Here is a 20801-nt window from a genome sequence, read left to right on the forward strand (position 1 = left end):
ATGGACCAGCCACATGTTTCGTGTACCACAATGAACCAGTCGCATGTTTCCAGTACCGCAATGGACCAGTGACATGTTTATAGTATCACTATGAACAAGTGACCTGTTTATAGCACCACAGTGACCTGTTTACACAGTTAAATGTTTGATGTCTATTAAAAGAAAACGGCTGCTTTACATTAAAAATAATGTAAATATGCCTGTTTCATTTTAAGTTGGAAAGTACTTATGATAAACTAAGACCTAAGGGGGTTTGCCTTTGTATGTTGTGCCTTCCACAGACAACCCCCAACCACTTCTACTGCCCTTTAACAAGAGAAACTCGTCATTTCCAAAGAATGTTATGTTTTCCCTTTATTATTATATTATCATGCTTCTTGTGTGTGTGCCCTTAAAGCAGGAATCACTCACTCCTGTGTTTGTTTCTCTTACTGGAACCAGATGTTATTTTTGCCAATGTCTTGGTTCCAGGAGGATTGTATCAGAGACCATAAGGTGTCTCTAAAATGGTCATAAACATAGAGGATTTCATCCCCTCCCATGACTTATGTTTATGAAAAATAACTACTGATTCCACTGGACATTCTCCTCTAAGCACAGGACTGCAGTGACCGTTCAGGTGCACGTTTCAGCATATAACCGAAGCTGCACAGACGTATATGTTCTGATCTAATGTTTGCTGGAACTGATTCGATGCCCAGAAATTGAGTATCTCCTGGGTCACATTGGTGCTCTTTTTGTGCAGGTTTTTTGTTGGAACGTACAACGTAAACGGCCAGTCTCCCAAAGAGAACCTCCAGCCGTGGCTCAGCGGTGAGCCAGAACCTCCTGATGTTTACTGCGTAGGGTACGTTTATAAATGGGCATTATAAACACATTACATGGATATAAACCGCTCGGTTCTAAAATTGGTATTTTGCTGACGGATAAAACTATAAGACTAAAGAGAGCAATTGATGGAAAGAATTTTGAGTGTGTTAGAGCCAACAGATGTTAGGATATATGTAAGATGAAGACATAGTCCAGTTTAGAAGACATCCTGTTTTCTGATGCAGATCAGTAGAGATGTGCATATTGGCAGCTGCTAAAAACTCCTTTGCAGTTTACCGTCTTTGGGTTGGAATGGGGCTTTTCAGATGCGTTTTGGAACAATACGGATTTAAAATCAAAAGTATGCGCGGCTCAACTAGAAAGGTGCATTATTAGTACGGAGAAGGAGTGGTTCAGTGAGTAAAGACACTGGCTCTGTAAACAATGACACTGAGTTTGAATCAGGGGAACATGGTTCAATTCCTGGTGTCGGCTCCTTGTGACCTTGGGCAAGGTCACTTTAACTCCCTGTGCCTCAGGCACCAAAACCATAGATTGTGTGCTGCTTAACGCGCACTAGACTGTCATTGTGAAACGCTCTGTGTCCCATTGGGAGAACAGCACTATATGAAATAACGTTTATTATAATGTCGACTGTAATGATTTCCCCATTCCCAAAGACACTGAGAAAATATCATGTGCGTTGTATCAGTAGCCATAAACCATGGATGTTGACTGTTGTGGGGGCCAGTTGCATTGCAACACATTCATGTTCAACATCTATGACGAACATTTGAGATCATAGTGTACAGAGCTTTCCAAATCTCAATGTGTTCATCTTGAATCAGATGGCAACCGTAATACCAAGTATCAGTCAGAATTAACCCTTTGATCGCCCCATGATGTAGCAACTATGTCATGGGGTCTGGCACTCCCAGGGGCCCCTTGACATAGTGGCTACATCATGGGCTTTTTTAGCTTGCGTTCTGCCCACCTGTGGTGCTGCATGCAGGAAAACGCAAAAGGAGAAGCCCTGTTGCATTTCCGTCGGCGAAGCCATGAGCACATGAACAGTCCTTGCAGGGACACTCAATGGGATCACCAGAACATCTCAGCCATATACTAAAACGGCCAGGGAGGATTCAGCTGAAGGCATTAAGCTTGCTGATTAAACTAGGTGCGCTACTTGAACGTTGCATATCGTATAAAAGCTCCAGCAAAGTGCAGCGCAAGTGCAGCATTGGCATCTGCAGCTCGCATAACTTCGTACTAAAGCTTCTCATTTCTTCCCAGCTTTCAGGAGCTTGATCTGAGCAAAGAAGCCTTTTTTTGGAACGACACTCCCAAGGAAGAAGAATGGTTCAAAGCCGTGTCTGACGGGCTGCACCCAGAGGCCAAGTATGCAAAGGTACAAACCGTACCCATTACAGTGCAGAGGGGCGTAGGATGTGAAGCGGGCCGAGTGGCACAGTTGCCATTTGCATGGGTCGCCATTCCTCATTAACCCTTTCCCTTCAGGGATGTGGTGGCGGTCCCTTAAGGGAAAGGAAAGTTGGTCCTCTCTTCTATGCACAATATAATAATGTAACACTATTCCTTGTTCCTTTTTGCCTTATTTTGCCGTTTATTTGCAACGCTGCACTAGCTACTAGCAAGATCATTTGTTTCAATGTCATTTTCAGTTGTTGAGGATGTGAAAAAGCCATTGAGATGTTTGCAGGTCTACAAATGTAGTCCATATTGGTTTGTGTTATTAATGGGGTCACTCCCTCAAGGATGCAAGTGACCTAAGGACACTGACATGTTTAAATAGAGCTCATTGGCATCTAACAATCATTTCCACGGTAAACAAAAGCCTTGGAGTGTTTGTACCAGCTCTTGTCTAATGTGTTTTGGTCTTAATTTTTCTTTTTAAAGTCAGCATTTGTTTTGCCTTTACGGCAAAGCTATCATCGAAGCCGTCAAGCAATTTGTTCTCCCATGATCGATCAGCGAAGATCCTGCTTACTGGGGCACACAATATGGCTGCCTAGTTCAAAAGAGGATGTGCTGTTGCTTCCTAAATAGTTGCTATAGCAACCCCAGGAAGCTTACTACAGTAAAACGCATTAAAAAGGGCATAAAGATTAGGGGGAGGGGATCATTGAGTATTATCTAATACTACACAACTGGTTTATAAGAATAAACGCAAAGGATTTTGAATGAAATGCTAAAGGAGACCATTGCACTGCTAAAAAAATGTTTTCTTGCCTACTGAATTGAACTGGTCCTTAAGTGCAGAGTAACCTTTTTCCCTGAGCAATGCAGCTTTTGAATCATCATATGTTTGCTTATCTTTTCTAAGCCTTAGGTATTGGTACGCTCGCTTCGCTTTTTATATCGTGTTTTGCTTTGCTTAGCTTGTGAAATATCCCTTCTGCACGTTGTTTAATCCTCGCTGTACGTGAACGTTTGAATCCTATCCCCGTCATCGTTCTCTCTTCCAAGCTGCACATGTTGAGGTCCTTTTAGTCTTTCCTAATTAAGTTGTATGATGTCTGCGTGCGGCAGAGGGATTTTTAGAAGAAGCATTTCAGCAAGACCCATTTCCTCTGCTGACCACCCTGTGTGCTGTAACTGACCAGCTCCCAGAAAGATATCTTTTAGCAGGCATATGGGCTGGCATTGTTCCTTAACCCTTTGAGTGCCGGGAGGGGAGGGTGCAGGCCCAGAGTGCACTCTGATCACGTGACTACTTCTCCGAAGCGGGCACGTGATCGCCCTGTCACTAATGAAGGAATGAAAGGGGAGGGGTCACCCCCCCTTCCGTCCACCATCACTGCCGATCACGTCCTAAGCTCCATATACTGTATATTTATTTATAAAAATGTTTTACCAGGAAGTGACACATTGAGTTACCTCTCGTGTTCAATTATGTCCTGGGCGCGCTGAGTTCTGATGACAGATACATGGTTACAAATACATGGTTACATTAAATGAACAGGGTTATACATTCTATATAAAGACATTGCATGAACAGTTAGCGTCTGGTGAATGAGTATTACTCATTACATGCTTCTATATTTTTGTCGTTTGTGAGTTTAAATTTGTTGAACTTTTTTACTGGGATTATTAAAATTGTGTATTTTTTCATATCACACTAGTATCGGGCGCTTTCTTACTTCTCGTATATATATATATATATATATATATATATATATTATATTTATTATGGGCGTATGTAACAGTTAACAGACCAGATTAAAATGTGAGACCGCTTTAGTTTTGAAAGAACTTGGATTGGTTGCGGTTTTGAGTCTCCAGTAGATTGTTCTAGTTGTGGGGTGCACGGTAAGAGAAGGAGAAGCGGACGGATACTTTGTTGAACCTTAGCACCGCGAACAATCGTTTGCAGTCGGATCTCAGGTGATAAGTGCTGCCTGTGGGGTGGGTGCGGCGTTTGTTCAGATAGGTAGCTTGCCCAGAAAGTATATGAAGAAAATTTTAACTTGGCACCTAGACTCAAGTCATGGCCAATCTTGTTGTTTGAGCATTTCGCAGTGATGTGTTTTAGTTGCATTGGAGGCATATTTAGTTGTAGAGGGTGTATAGTTTGCCAAAGTGAGTTTGGGGTGCTGTACCATATACTATGTCCCCATAGTCTATAATTGGCATTAGCATCTGCTGTGCGATGTACTTACTGACCAGCTGGCTAAGGGAAAATGTGTTCCTATAAAGTACACTTAGTTTGGCATAGGTTTTGGATGTCAGGGTATCAATGTGTATCCCAAATGTTAAATGGGAGTCAAATCATATGCACAGATATTTAAAATTAGTAACGGGTTAGGATGGTATTAGATAGAGTTGGTTCTGATCTGTAGCTCTGTCATTGGAAGCTTTAGGCCTCGGGCATGGTCAGCGCTGACCCGTGCTGAGGCGCGCTGCTGCGCGGCAGTGAGCCCCTGCAGCCGCAATTAGAGCGGCTTTAGCAGGGACCCGCTCACGCTTCCGCAAGCGTGCAGAAGCGTGTGTCTTATTAAATTTTTAGATTTGGCGCTCACGGGAGCGGAGGGTTGGTCACGTGAGCGGTTCGCCCAATGTGGGCAAACCAGCTCCGTGACGTCACAGCCCCCCCGACACGCCCCCCGGACGGCGTGCGGACCAAGGCCAGGGAAAGCACCCGCTTTCCCTCAGCCTCCGCGCGCTGCCGCACGGCTGCAGTCCTTTGGACGCAGCCTTAGGCTAAGGCCCCGGTATCTCCGCTGTAACGCGCGCCCGCGATATTGGCGGCACGTTCAGCTGATTCTCCGGTCTGCAGCTCACTGCAGGAAGAGAGACCGGGGGGGCGCGGCCATGACGTCACCCGGCAGGTTCGCGCTCATTGGCTGAACCGCCGGGGGCGTGCCTAATCACTCGATGCAAGTCCTGCTCTCAATTCTAGCGGACGCTGTAGTAGGCAGCGGGGGCAAGGCCTTAGAAATGTAGCCTTGGTCCCAGATACCATTGTTACAGTCTTGTCAGTGTTTAAAAACAGTTTGTTTTGTGAAATCCAATTTTCAAGTCTCGAAAAATCAGATTGAAGTATGTATCCAAGGTCAGAGAGGCTGGGGCTGTGTCATATAAGATTGTGTCAATCGCTTAGATTTGCATTGAAGCTCCCTCTCAGGATCATTGGTGAAGACTGAAAAGAGTAGACTCCCCAGGACAGAACCTTGCTGGACACCTCAGGTGATATTCAAGGGGTTGGCGTTAGAGGCTAGATAAACATATTGGGATCTACCTGATCGATATGAGTGAACCTAGTTTAGAGCATGTTCCCCCTATTCCAGAGCACAGGAGCTTGGTTAACAAGATAACATGATCAACAGGATCAAAAGCCTTTGCAAAATCTAGGAATATTGCACCAGTAAACTGTCCCAGTTCCATTCCACACTGGAAACTTTTAGAAGGGTAGTTACCGTGGGGTGTTTGGGGGAGAGCCAGATTGGAGTTGGCTAACAAAATTTGTCTCGGTATAGTAATCGCTTAATTGGCAGTGGACACATTTTTCCATGACTTTGGATAGTATTGGGAGAAGAGAGATTTGGTTTTGTCCTCACTTTTGAAGACTGGGATAACTCTGGCAGTTTTCGAAGTTTTAGGATTATGGCCTGCAGACAGGATAGAGTTGATTAGGGAACAAGCGGTTTGACAATGGCTGGGGCACCGTGTCGTAAGAACTTTGATTGCAGTAAGTCGGGTCCTCATTGGCTGTTAAATTGTAATTTGAGGAATGCTTGTGTAATCTCCTCTTCAGATACTTGGACAAATTCAAAAATTGTGGTCAGATTGAGCTTCATGTTTGTAGTTCGGTTTGTGCTTTGCTAATAGGGAAGTAGCACGCGCCATAAGTATTCATTGAATGCGTTGGCAACGTCAGGAGGGCAGGAGGCTGTCTCCCATAAGAGAACGAGCATTCCTTTTTGGATGTAGCTACTATGTCATGGGCCACCCAGGGTGCCAGAATCGATGATTTGGTAGCTACGTCCCAGGGCACTCCAAGGGTTAAAGTGAAGGCTTTTCCAGCAACAGTGACTTACAGGCCTTCCCCATCCCTATATCTTCTATACAAATGAAGTGAACAGTATCATACAATCCTGCTTTTTGTTTTTTGGTTAGATCAAGCTAATTCGACTTGTTGGCATCATGCTGCTGCTCTATGTTAAGAAGGAGCTGGCTGCGCATGTCTCCGAGGTGCAGGCAGAGACTGTAGGGACGGGAATCATGGGGAGAATGGTAAGAACTTTTCTCTGCGGCAGTGATTTACAACGCATTGCAGTTATATATCGAAAAGTAGGCAGGCACATGGGACACTCGCATCATGCTTAATGCTACATCAATCTACAAATATATTGGTATTCGTTTTTCCAGACCTGAGGATAAGTGTATATACCTTGAAATACTCTATTGGGCTTCTAAGAACCGCTAATAGTGTGTCAGACCCAATGGTCCATCAAGCTCTAGATCTGGTTTCCAACAGTGGCAAGTACTGGAGGATTCTGGGTTAACGCAGTACAGAGCATCACCCAGTCCGTGCCACCAGGTGTGTCCATCCTGCTCATAGCAATTTATAGACCTTCCTTTCCACAACTAATTATGTTTCCTTTTTAAAAACTATCTGCTTTATTTGCAGTCACGACCTCCAGTTATCTGTCTGTTATCATGAAAGGAATATCAGGTGTGCTAAGTGACTATCACCAAATAGTGTCATAAAGAGTTACTTTCTGTGTAACTACACTCTAAGCAGGTGTTAAGTCAATACATCACATACAATTAGTGTCATAAAAAAGTGTGGCTATAGCAAAATATTATGCCTGTGTTATGATGACACACAAAAAAGGAAAAAATAAAAAAAAATGACCACAAATCAAAAACTAGATACAAAAGAGAAAAAAGGTTGAAAGTGTTCAAAAGGATATCATAGTTCTTCAACTCGCTGGCTCTTATAGGGTTAATATCATGAAAATTCTTCCGACTGCTAATCTCAGGTGGCTCACGACATAGACAATTGGACGGAGAAAAACGCGGGGCCCCGCAATAGTGTCAAAACTTTTACTTATGAAAAACAGTAATGCCCTTACAGGAAAACAATTCTTTAACGCATATAGTTAGAGGCTCGGGCAGGTAGTCCGGATACGCCACGGGTGGCTCCTACTCGTTGATGCTGCTAATCCGAGCACAGAAAGACGACGTCCTTTGGAGAGGCACCTCCTAGATGTAATCCACCCCAATGCACCTCCAACACAAACGGAAAAACCTTGTGTCTCCCGCACGGACAGGAGCGCACTGTCCCAGTCAGCGAGAGGGGGGGGGGGGAATGAAGTGGGTGGGGGGAGTGCTCTGCTACTCCAGAGCTGTACTGAAGCACTCGGCGGGTCTGCCTCCACATCCACACTGCAACCCTCGCATCACGACTGCTCAGTCTCGTTGCGCCGTGCACCTCCAGATAGAGGAACACTAGGTGATATTGCTCTAACTTGGTGGGAGAGTACTCTACGCGTTTCGTGAGTACTATTCACTTCCTCGGGGGTATGTATCCGATTATGGCAAGCGAGTCTTTTAAATGGCACCAGAGCATATTGTTCCTTGGTCCGTTTAGAGTGTATCACCTATCTTCACAGTGGAAAACACTAACATGGTCTGCAGATAATATACATACCTGCAGCCCTGTACAAACCGCACTGAAAAAATGTAAACCGTCAGGGCAATACAATACATAGATAATACATACTTAACGCATAAGTGACAGAAGATATTAGAGAAATATACAAAACACTTCAATATAAACCCACATACATGTGTAGGTCATAAAAAATAGAGATTGTTAGAGCAATATCACCTGGTGTTTCTGCATCTGGAGGTGCACGGCGCAACGAGACTGAGCAGTCGTGATGTGTGGGCTGCAGTGTGGATGCGGAGCCAGACCCGCCGGGTGCTTCGGTACAACTCTGGAGTAGCAGAGCATTCTCAACCCCCCATATCGCTTATTGGGACAGTCCAGTCCGTGTGGGAGACACACAATTTTTTTCCGTTTGTGTTGGAGGTGCATTATTGCAGGGGATTACATCTAGGAGGTGCCTCTCCAACTGACGTCGTCTTCCTGTGCTTGGAGTAGCAGGATCAACAGACACGTGTAGGAGCCATCCGTGGAGTATCCGGACTACCTGCCCGAGCCTCTTAACTGGTGATATATGCATCTAAAAAATTGTTTTCCTGTGAGAGAATTAGTGTGTGTGTGTGTGTGTGTGTGTGTGTGTGTGTGTGTGTGTGTGTGTGTGTGTGTGTGTGTGTGTGTGTGTGTGTGTGTGTGTGTGTGTGTGTGTTTTACACTATTGCATATCCCTGCTTTTCCCCTTTTTCTCTCCATCTGTCTGTTATCCCTGCTATTTAATCTACATTTTCTCCTATTAAAAGCTGCAATCCCTGCCCCCCAGAAGGCTCCATGAGTTTATCTCCTATGGTGCTAGAGTCTTGCCCCTTAAGCATTCCCTGCTCTTTTGTATGTCTTTAAAATCATTGTTTTCCTAATGGCTAGTATCTGAGATTACCATGGTAACATCAGACGGCACTGGGCTTTTTTTAGAGACATCCATTTTGACTTCCCGGAAACTTAATATTTCAACAGCTCAGATCTCCTTAATGGAGTATCAGATGAATAAAAATGAAAAGCTGCCCCTGAAACGGCAAGAGGAGATCTTTTAAAATGCAATGCAAAATAAGGCGATCGGCACCGACTGCTGCTTTGATGTCCCCTGACTTCCATCCCTAGAATTTCCGGATACCCTCTGCTTTATTGCTTCTAACATCTCTGGTGGGAGGCTATTCCATGCATCCAACAACCTCCTAGCAAAGAAGTATTTGATGGCATTACTAGAGTCGACACCCTCCTAGTGTAGCTACTGTATGTATCCGTGCTAACCTCACCACCACAGCGTCCCTTAGACATAAAGGGGATCATGTTTTCTTGTCTATCTCACCGTGTTCGCTTTGGTCACCGTGCAGGGTAACAAAGGCGGAGTGGCCATCCGGTTCAGATTTCACAACACCCACCTGTGTGTCGTAAACTCTCATCTGGCAGCTCATGTGGAAGAATACGAGAGGAGGAACCAGGACTTCAGGGAGATCTGCTCCAGAATGCAATTCCCTCAGGTGGATCCAACACTCCCGCCGCTGACTATACACAAGCACGAGTGAGTTCTTCTCATTTGCTCCAAAATGCAGCTCTGAATAGCCCGGTGGTAATGTCACTGCCAAAGAAGATTTGAATACCAATGCTGGCTCCTTGTGAACCTGGGCAAGTCACATTATCTCCCTGTGCCTCAGGCACCAGAGTTAGATTGTGAGCTTTTTGGGACAGGGTCTTATTGTGCCCACAAAAATGTATATACGGTTAAAGTGCAACGTGTGCTATTAGAAATGTGTTTTTGCCTTTTAATAAGGCATATTATGCGCTTACAGATACAATCCACCACAGACGTTTCTGAGTTTAGCGCCTACTGTACAGGCGATCCTCGGTTATCCGCTGGACTCCGTACCACAAACCGCCGTTGGATAGCGGACCGTCTGATTGCGGATCCAATGTTAATCCGCGGCAGTGAGCATTTGATAATCTGACGTCAGAACGGATAATAGACCGTTGGATAGCGAGGACCACCTGTATGATGTTAGTATCTTACCCCCTAAGCATGTCCAGCTCTTGTTGTTTAAAAAAAATATATAGTGTTAAAAATCATGATTTTCCTGATCTCTAGTATCTAAGGTAACCATAATATGCTTCAGACGGGTCTGCGGAGAGCTACATTTTAACCTCCCAGACACTTCATATATCAAATGCTTATATCTCCTGAACGTAGCTTCAGATATTAAAAATAAAAACCACGTTGGAAAGGGCAAGAAGAGATCTGTTAAGGTAAGTATGGTTCAACAGTGATTCATTCATCTCTTTTAGTTCTGTAACGATATCCACATGACTTGTTTCACTTACGTATTAACTGTATAGCTCACTAAATAAAAATAAAAAATAAGAGCAGAGCGCTTCATATTTTTAAGAGGAGTTTGATTTGTAATTTTCTGAAATGTTTGATAAGGTGATTGCACCTTAATTCAGAAGGATGGGCTTCTCATATTCAGTCATGTCCCCTGGTACAATGCAGAGAGACAAAGATTCATCTGTGCTCATACAGTGTGTTACAATGAAAAGTAACACTGTCTTTCTGTCTCTTTTTATAGTGTGGTACTATGGCTTGGAGACCTGAACTACAGATTAAAAGATATAGATGTGGAGATGGTTAAGAAACTTATTGAAGACAAAGCATACCACAAACTCTACACGTTCGACCAGGTAATGGCGTCAATTCTGACTGGACTAATACCGTTTGCTGACAGTGGGGTCCCACAGGCAGTGAATGGGTTGAACGTGCAGTCTTGTGTTATTGGGAAACCTTATGTCACATGTATAAACGGTTCAATCATTATTTTTTCTAAATCAGATCAAATACTAGCAAGTAAACAATAAAATACCTAGGAAAGAGCACAGGCAGCCTCCATTGGTGCATCTAAACATGCTTTATTCACATATATAAGAAAATCATTGCACTCACAAGTGTAAGTGGGAGTCTGTAAGCCCTTTTCATAACTGGTGCTCGCTAGCATGACCTCCCCCCACTCCGTCCAGATGGACCCCTGCGACTGACGCAGGTTCTGCTCCTCGCTGCGTCCTGTGGGAAGTGCAGCGTCGAGGTGTGATGATGTCACTACATGGGTGCGTAACCAGATGGACACTGCTTGGGTTCCTTATATACTCCCCTCTACACAACTTATAATCCAGGCAGGAGTTTGATACACACGCACCCCAGAGAAAGCAAGCAGAGGTCTGGCAAACTGCGTAGGCTTGAAGTGTCTATCTGGTTGCCGAGCACCTTCCTGTCGGGACGTCTGCGCGTTTCAACACTACGCTATTAGGAAAAAATGTATTCTAGGGCTAACACTTCTCATTTTTATTATTATACCGTTATTATTATTTTTTATTTCTTCATTTTGGCAGGTTGTTTGTGTTTAATCTTTATCTATATGGATTGTGAATATATAATGCGGTATCAGCAAGTTTTCCATTCAAGTACATTTCTTTTATTGTTTTCTATTTTGCAAATATTTGTTATTGTTGGGAGTTTCTTCAGGGGTCCCACAGAAGAGTATAAATAGAGAGTTTGCTGTGGGGTCACTATATTTGGCACATTGGTCTCATTGTTTTGTAGATACTAGCAAGTGCTGTGTTATTATAACGTGTTGTGTAAATACAACTATTGTGTTAATGTTTGTTGCACTTGTTAAAACTGTCTCCCTCCCATTGAAACAGGTTGGCTATAAATGATAACTAATCTTTGTTTGTTAAGGTATTATTATCACAATGGACAGCTAAAGTTTATAAAAGGTGCAGTATTATTTGTAATGATTTTTATTTTTATTAGTGTCCAAAGCTTGTATTCCTTCTGAACGTTGATTTGTAAGTTTCAAAATAACTCCCTGGTTCTTTAAAGAAATCTATGTTTGAACACATCACTCAGAACAGTCATGTGTCTGAATTGTGGCTCCTGCAGGTTTCCTTCTATCCCTGTTCTCTTATCTACCCAAAATGCTTCGGTTTTGATAAAGACCATCCTTAAATATTAGCTGCTGCCATATTCATCAGCAATAAGGTAATGCTGCAGGTGTGTAAACCAGGACAACAGCACCCCTATGTGCCGTGAGATCTAACGTCGGGGTGTCTGTCTCCCTAGCTGAAGATGCAGGTTGATGAAAAGGTTGTGTTTGATGGTTTTACAGAGGGCGCGATAACGTTTCAACCCACTTACAAGTACGACACGGGCTCTGATGAATGGGACACAAGGTATGTATGTGCTAAGAGTCCAATATACTGTACATGGCCCTGCACTTGAATATACAAGTATGCGCGTTCAATACCAGGGCTAATGGGCAAAATGAATAAAAAGGATGTAACAATTCTATTCAAGTGAGAATGGGGCGTTGTCTGTTAGAGTAATGTATTAAAGCTGCAACAACTGCCATGGAAAATGGTACTTTGTGGAAAGATGGAAATTGATAAAAGACTTGTTGCTTTAAACCCGATAAAATCTTGTGCTGTTTTTGCCTCCGTTTTACAGCCGTCAGACTTTGTCTTTCAACATTTCACTGTACATTATGTTTTAAGTCTGTAATCATACCTTCTAACAACTGGCAGTGACATTGATTACATCTCCCTCACCGTCAGCTGTAAGAAGTGCAGATGTGAGGGTTGAAATAACCTAGCTCCTCTCCTCCCGCCGCACAGCGAAAAGTGCCGCGTGCCGGCTTGGTGTGACCGAATCCTATACAAAGGCAAACACATAAAGCAGGAGGCCTACCGAAGTCACATGGACCTCAAGACCAGTGACCACAAACCCGTCAGCTCCGCGTTTAACATTGGGGTAAGTGCAATGCTGAAGGGCATGTGCAGGTTTGGTGCTTTAACACAGGGGAAGCAATCTTGTCTAAACAAATAATGCTCTGCACACACAGCTCTTTTGCTTGTGTATTGTAACATATCATAAGACACCCAGATACATACTGACCCGAATAAAGTCCCAGTGATGATCTGGGTGATGGCAGGAGTCTTTATTCTCCAAAACGGATATTTCTGGGACTTTATTCTGGTGAGTATCTGTGTGCTTGTCTTGCTGTATATCAGGAGTGGCCAACTCCTGTCCTCAAGTGCCACCAACAGGCCAGGTTTTAAAGATATTCCTGCTTCAGCACAGATTGCTCAGTCAATGAGCTGAGCCACTGTTTGAGGGATATCCTTAAAACCTGACCTGTTGGTGGCCCTTGAGGAAAGGAGTTGGCCCCCCATGCTATGTAATTTTAATGCTGAGATATACAAGTGTGCAAAGCATCACTTTTTTTTAAAGATGGTTTCATAACTGGGCTATTTCTATGGCAATTCCCTGGTCCCTGCACCACTGTCTCATAGAAACTTTGGTTGGAAATATAAATTTGAATGCAGACTGTATTTTCTTTACAGAGCGTCATCGTGGGGGCTATCATAAAATGGCTGCACAGCGCTATCATAAAATGGCTGCACAGCGCTATCATAAAATGGCTGCACAGCGCTATCATAAAATGGAAGCACAGCGCTATCATAAAATGGCTGCACAGCTGTTACGCCATAAAACTGTGGAAGTCATTTAGTGACCACTGCTCATTTCTCTGGCTGTCATATCTACAAGACATGCAAACACTGTTATTATCACCTCCTTCAGGCAATTACTGCAAGATCCTAATCCTAATGAGCAAACCCCCTTTCCTTAGGAATATTAATAGGGCCATGTTCATTGTTTGCAAATGTCCCATGTAGGTAAAGGTGGTGGATGAAGAGCTGCACAGGCAAACCTTTGAAGAAATTGTCCGCACATTGGATAAGATGGAGAATGACAGCATCCCTTCTGCAAACATTTCCCAGAGAGAGGTATAAATACTGTAGCAGCAACATGATCAAACACTCTTTTCCTATACCACAGTGCTTGATCTTCTCTGCCACACGTTACGGTTCAACCCTAATCTCACTATGCTCCTACTTGCCTTTTGAACCCTGCTCAAGGCATTTTCTGCATTTTAGTGTCTACTAGCTGAGAGACCCGGCGTTGCCCGGGATGTAATGTTCCCGTTCCTCTCTCTCCTCCCCCCTCTCTCTGTTTGTCCCCCATTCACATCAATCCAGTTCCCCCCCTCCCTCCCTCCTTTACAGCTTCATGTAGCGTGTGTGCGTCAGTCACTGTGTGTTTGCTCGCGCGTCAGTGAGTCTGAGGCAGAAACACAAACACACACAGACTGACTGACGCACACACAGTCAGTGTGTGCCTCAGTCAGTGTGTGCGTGCGTCAGTCAGGGTTTGTGTGCGCGTCAGTCAGTGTGTGCGTGCGTGCGGCAGTCAGTCAGTGTGTGCGCGGGGGGCGTCAAAGGCAGGGGGGGGCGTCAAAGGGAGGGGGGGGCGTCAAAGGGAGGGGGGGGGCGTCAAAGGGAGGGGGGGGGCGTCAAAGGGAGGGGGGGGGCGTCAAAGGGAGGGGGGGGGCGTCAAAGGGAGGGGGGGGGCGTCAAAGGGAGGGGGGGGGGCGTCAAAGGGAGGGGGGGGGCGTCAAAGGGAGGGGGGGGGGCGTCAAAGGCATGGATTCCTCCCCCTGCATTTCCTGCAGTGGACAGGAGGGGGGGGGGCAGTGGACAGGAGGGGGGGGCAGTGGACAGGAGGGGGGGGCAGTGGACAGGAGGGGGGGGGGCAGTGGACAGGAGGGGGGGGGCAGTGGACAGGAGGGGGGGGGCAGTGGACAGGAGGGGGGGGCAGTGGACAGGAGGGGGGGCAGTGGACAGGAGGGGGGGGCAGTGGACAGGAGGGGGGGGGGCAGTGGACAGGAGGGGGGGGGCAGTGGACAGGAGGGGGGGGGGGCAGTGGACAGGAGGGGGGGGGCAGTGGACAGGAGGGGGGGGGCAGTGCACAGGAGGGGGGGGCAGTGGACAGGAGGGGGGGGGCAGTGGACAGGAGGGGGGGGCAGTGGACAGGAGGGGGGGGGGCAGTGGACAGGAGGGGGGACAGGAGGGGGGACGCAGTGGACAGGAGGGGGGACGCAGTGGACAGGAGGGGGGACGCAGTGGATAGGAGGGGGGGGGCAGTGGATAGGAGGGGGGGCAGTGGACAGTGACACACACACACACACACACACACACCTCAGTTGATGCGCCCTTTCTCAGTTCCGTTTGGCGCCGGAGGTGGGGAGCGACACCTACCTGTACTTCCGGGCGCCGCCACCGTCTGACTCGGCGCCGCGAGGGAGGAAGGGGGTCCGCCATCTTACGCGCCGCGTGGCAGCTGCGGGAAGCGAGGTGATTTGGAGCGGGGAGGGGGGAGAGGTGATTTGGAGCGGGGAGAGGTGATTTGGAGCAGTGAGGGGGAGAGGTGATTTGGAGCGGTGAGGGGGGAGAGGTGATGCCGCTGGGGAGGGGGAGAGGTGATTTGGAGCGGGGAGGGGGAGAGGTGATGCCGCTGGGGAGGGGGAGAGGTGATGCCGCTGGGGAGGGGGAAGAGGTGATGCCGCTGGGGAGGGGGAAGAGGTGATGCCGCTGGGGAGGGGGAAGAGGTGATGCCGCTGGGGAGAGGGAAGAGGTGATGCCGCTGGGGAGCGGGGAGAGGTGATTTGGAGCGGGGAGAGGTGATTTGGAGCGGGGAGAGGTGATTTGGAGCGGGGAGAGGTGATTTGGAGCGGGGAGAGGTGATTTGGAGCGGGGAGGGGGAGAGGTGATTTGGAGCGGTGAGGGGGGAGAGGTGATGCCGCTGGGGAGGGGGGAGAGGTGATTTGGGGAGGGGGAGAGGTGATGCCGCTGGGGAGGGGGGAGAGGTGATTTGGGGAGGGGGGAGAGGTGATTTGGAGCGGGGAGGGGGAGAGGTGATGCCGCTGGGGAGGGGGGAGAGGTGATTTGGAGCGGGGAGAGAGGTGTGTGTGTGTGTGTGTGTGTGTGTGTTTTATTTATTTTTTTGTACCTTTGGCCCGTCACTTCGCCTCAGGCCAATGAGAGGTGTGGGGGGCGGGCCAAGGGGGTGGTGTGAGTGTGTGAGGCCAATGAGAGGTGTGCGGGGGCGGGCGGGCCAAGGGACCAATGAGATTGCCGCTAGGGACACTGGACATCCAGACAGGCAGGCAAACATACAGTGCTTTCACTAATATAGTATAAGATATCTCTGAAAATTGATGCTCTTTCAGTAATTAACGTTGATTTATAGGTTTTTTTTTTTTTTTAATTGCTAACACCAGCCACATTCGCGTATCCCCGCAAAAATTATTTCTCATGAATGTTTCTCTGAAGGGGTTGATGCCTGGGAATGGGATAAAAAAAAAGCAAAGTGAAGCTAAAAGAAAAAGTATTAAAGATATATATATATATATATATATATATATATATATATATATATATATATATATATATATATATATATATATATATATATATATACACACACATACACACACACACACACACATTCACATGTCTTAGACAGGTCTGCAACCCTGCCTTTCACCATTATCAACTAGCATACATTGCTTCCACTGCAGCAAGGGATTCTGAGAAATGACATGCAAATGAGCACACAGTGCCATCTTTTGTCTCTAGTCCATTATTACATGGAACCCTTAAGCCAATGCTCGCTGTTTTAAACACAGCTTTTAAACATAGCCTGAGATGCAAAGCCAGTGAAACCACTCGCAGACAGACTGTTAGACCTTTTGGGTCTCATCAGTGTGAGGTTGGTTGTACTTGCTTTGCAAATAATATATATATAATAGAAATGTGTTTGTTTTTTTTTGTGATGCCCACACCACGTTGCAGTCTCTTTTGTCCCAATTTAAGGCCAGAAACACTGTATAAAGTTTAACTGCAGGGGTTTTATTTACAGGGATTAAATCATATACTGGGCACACTGTCCCTTTAAATGAAAACAAATAATAAAATAAAATCCAATACCCGTTAGGAAAACTAACTCACTTTTCTTCAGTCCTCTCTAAAGACCACTGGCCAACTATACTGGTTCCCAGCTAAAACATGCCCTGGCATATACATCAATGTAACACAGTCTCTGCATAGAAAAATAAGGGTTTTGTTTATCTTTAGTCCTTATGGCGCAGACGTCACTGCTTCAGCACAATTTTGCATCCTTTCCTTCTTAGGGGAACACACACACACACCTTTAAATTGGACTTGTGAGTCAAAAAAGACGTTTTTAAAATGCTAATGTGTTACCTTTTTATAGTTTCACTTCAAGGACGTGAAGTATATGCAGCTACAGGTCCAGACATTCACCATCCATAACGACGGACAAGTGGCTTGTCAGTTTGAATTCATCAGTAAGCTGGACGAGTCTTCCTATAGCAAACAGTGGCTCAGAGCCCACCCAAGCAAAGGATTCCTTACACCAGGTAGCGTACCGTTCTGGCACACTGCCGTAGGTCCCTCCCAGGACCAAAGTGTACTAACGGCAATGACATGTGTAACAGGTCACATCTGTGTGATTGAGTTACCTTTTTTTTTTTTTTTTATTCAGATCTGGCACCTACAATTATTTTTTTTTTCTTGTTTAAACATGTGTGAGCCGAATCTTGTGAGTACTTTAGCTCCCTTTTTGTCTGCTGACACTGTATTCAACAAGCGTTTGCACAAACAAAGCCCCCCCCCCCCCTCTCTCACTTTCTTTATCGGCTCTCCGATAAGGGTAGAGGAAATGCTTGATTGACAAACAGAAACAAAAGCAGACAAATCTTTGATTTTTTTTTTTAGCACAGTTACATTTGTTTAAGGAAGCCAATTAGATTGTTAAATTCTTTCCAAAACAAAGTTTTCGGTAATCTGTCATGCGACGGACTCCAAGTCCAATGGGTTTCAGACTGTGTTCTGTGCCACCTTGAGAAGCCCTAAGAAAGGTTTCGTAATGGCATATATTTTATTCTTTTCGAAAAACTTTATTTTTGAAAGATTTTCACATTTTTTCATTCAAAAAGTATATTAAATGTTCCTTTGCAGCATTATACATTTTGATGTATATTAGAAAGTTGCTTGTTCGTACTGTTGCTGTGGTAAGGTTTTCATTTCTGTTACATACATAGCTCTGTACTGTATGTATAAGTACTAGTGCTATGTAATGTATGTATAAGTACAAGTGCTATGTACTGTGTATAAGTACTAGTGCTCTGTACTGTATGTATAAGTACCAGCGCTCTGTACTGTATGTATAAGTACTAGCGCTCTCTACTGTATGTATGTATAAGTACTAGTGCTATGTACTGTATGTATAAGTACTAGCGCTCTGTACTGTATGTATAAGTACTAGCGCTCTGTACTGTATGTATAAGTACTAGCGCTCTGTACTGTATGTATAAGTACTAGTGCTCTGTACTGTATGTATAAGTACTAGTGCTCTTTACTGTATGTATAAGTACTAGTGCTCTGTACTGTATGTATAAGTACTAGCGCTCTGTACTGTATGTATAAGTACTAGCGCTCTGTACTGTATGTATAAGTACTAGCACTCTGTACTGTATGTATAAGTACTAGTGCTATGTACTGTATGTAAGTACTAGCGCTCTGTACTGTATGTATAAGTACTAGTGCTCTGTAATGTATGTATAAGTACTAGTGCTCTGTACTGTATGTATAAGTACTAGCGCTCTGTACTGTATGTATAAGTACTAGCGCTCTGTACTGTATGTATAAGTACTAGCGCTCTGTACTGTATGTATGTATAAGTACTAGTGCTATGTACTGTATGTATAAGTACTAGCGCTCTGTACTGTATGTAAGTACTAGCGCTCTGTACTGTATGTATGTATGTATAAGTACTAGTGCTCTGTACTGTATGTATAAGTACTAGCGCTCTACTGTATGTAAGTACTAGCGCTCTGTACTGTATGTATAAGTACTAGCGCTCTGTACTGTATGTATAAGTACTAGTGCTCTCTACTGTATGTATAAGTACTAGCGCTCTGTACTCTATGTAAGTACTAGCGCTCTGTACTGTATGTATAAGTACTAGTGCTCTGTACTGTATGTATAAGTACTAGTGCTCTGTACTGTATGTATAAGTACTAGTGCTCTTTACTGTATGTATAAGTACTAGTGCTCTGTACTGTATGTATAAGTACTAGCGCTCTGTACTGTATGTATAAGTACTAGCGCTCTGTACTGTATGTATAAGTACTAGTGCTATGTACTGTATGTATAAGTACTAGCGCTATGTACTGTATGTAAGTACTAGTGCTCTGTATTGTATGTATAAGTACTAGTGCTATGTACTGTATGTAAGTACTAGCGCTCTGTACTGTATGTATAAGTACTAGTGCTCTGTAATGTATGTATAAGTACTAGTGCTCTGTACTGTATGTATAAGTACTAGCGCTCTGTACTGTATGTATAAGTACTAGCGCTCTGTACTGTATGTATAAGTACTAGCGCTCTGTACTGTATGTATGTATAAGTACTAGTGCTATGTACTGTATGTATAAGTACTAGCGCTCTGTACTGTATGTAAGTACTAGCGCTCTGTACTGTATGTATGTATGTATAAGTACTAGTGCTCTGTACTGTATGTATAAGTACTAGCGCTCTACTGTATGTAAGTACTAGCGCTCTGTACTGTATGTATAAGTACTAGCGCTCTGTACTGTATGTATAAGTACTAGTGCTCTCTACTGTATGTATAAGTACTAGCGCTCTGTACTCTATGTAAGTACTAGCGCTCTGTACTGTATGTATAAGTACTAGTGCTCTGTACTGTATGTATAAGTACTAGTGCTCTTTACTGTATGTATAAGTACTAGTGCTCTGTACTGTATGTATAAGTACTAGCGCTCTGTACTGTATGTATAAGTACTAGCGCTCTGTACTGTATGTATGTATAAGTACTAGTGCTATGTACTGTATGTATAAGTACTAGCGCTATGTACTGTATGTAAGTACTAGTGCTCTGTATTGTATGTATAAGTACTAGCGCTCTGTACTGTATGCATAAGTACTAGCGCTCTGTACTGTATGCATAAGTACTAGCGCTCTGTACTGTATGCATAAGTACTAGCGCTATGTTCTGTATGTAAGTACTAGTGCTCTGTACTGTATGTATAAGTACTAGTGCTCTGTACTGTATGTATAAGTACTAGCGCTCTGTACTGTATGTATAAGTACTAGTGCTCTGTACTGTATGTATAAGTACTAGCGCTCTGTACTGTATGTATAAGTACTAGTGCTCTGTACTGTATGTATAAGTACTAGTGCTCTGTACTGTATGTATAAGTACTCGCGCTCTGTACTGTATGTATGTATAAATACTAGTGCTATGTACTGTATGTATAAGTACTAGTGCTATGTACTGTATGCAAGTACTAGTGCTCTGTACTGTATGTATAAGTACTAGCGCTCTGTACTGTATGTATAAGTACTAGCGCTGGGGTTCCGTGACAGTCACTTGATCTTTTTATGGGGTTCTATGGAGTCACAGCACATTATTAAAAGGTTCTGCAGTGTTAAAAAGATTGACAAACACTGGGTTGGAGCCCAAATCACTGCCCTTTAATAATCTGATGACAGAAGCATTTTAGAAAAGGGAACTGGAACAGAGCTCCAAACCTCGAGTGCGCTGCAGTGTTGCACGCTAAAAGCTTTAACCCTTTGGATTTGAAAGAGACCTTCCCTTTCATCACAGTCATTATAAATCTGCTCTGAATTGCTTGAGAGAGGCGATTTTTGACCAATTAGATGAAGCTTTTACTTGCCACAATATTACACATGCACACACTGGTAATGTATTGTATCTGCCGAGCGACGTCACTAGACTCTCTTGTTTTTAAGCTGGAGGGAAGATCAAAGAAATCTTTCAAAAAGTGGGTACAGTATAGATATGAAGGGGAAA

At 44.5% G+C, this 20801-nt stretch overlaps 1 protein-coding gene across 6 annotated transcripts in view; it reads left to right on the plus strand.

Annotated features, from left to right (window-relative positions):
- INPP5B (inositol polyphosphate-5-phosphatase B) overlaps positions 1–20801 on the plus strand; it is a 75762-nt gene that overhangs the window by 43822 nt on the left and 11139 nt on the right. For all 6 annotated transcript variants that reach the window (XM_075604761.1, XM_075604765.1, XM_075604760.1 and 3 more), the window contains 9 exons: positions 746–847; positions 2104–2218; positions 6448–6564; positions 9331–9518; positions 10558–10669; positions 12105–12214; positions 12656–12791; positions 13718–13828; positions 17157–17322. In XM_075604761.1, the coding sequence (XP_075460876.1) occupies positions 746–847; positions 2104–2218; positions 6448–6564; positions 9331–9518; positions 10558–10669; positions 12105–12214; positions 12656–12791; positions 13718–13828; positions 17157–17322 (1157 nt within the window). The remainder of the gene's footprint in view (positions 1–745; positions 848–2103; positions 2219–6447; positions 6565–9330; positions 9519–10557; positions 10670–12104; positions 12215–12655; positions 12792–13717; positions 13829–17156; positions 17323–20801) is intronic.

This window comes from Ascaphus truei, chromosome 6 (assembly GCF_040206685.1).
Source record: "Ascaphus truei isolate aAscTru1 chromosome 6, aAscTru1.hap1, whole genome shotgun sequence".
In the NCBI taxonomy this organism is placed as follows: Eukaryota; Metazoa; Chordata; class Amphibia; order Anura; family Ascaphidae; genus Ascaphus; species Ascaphus truei.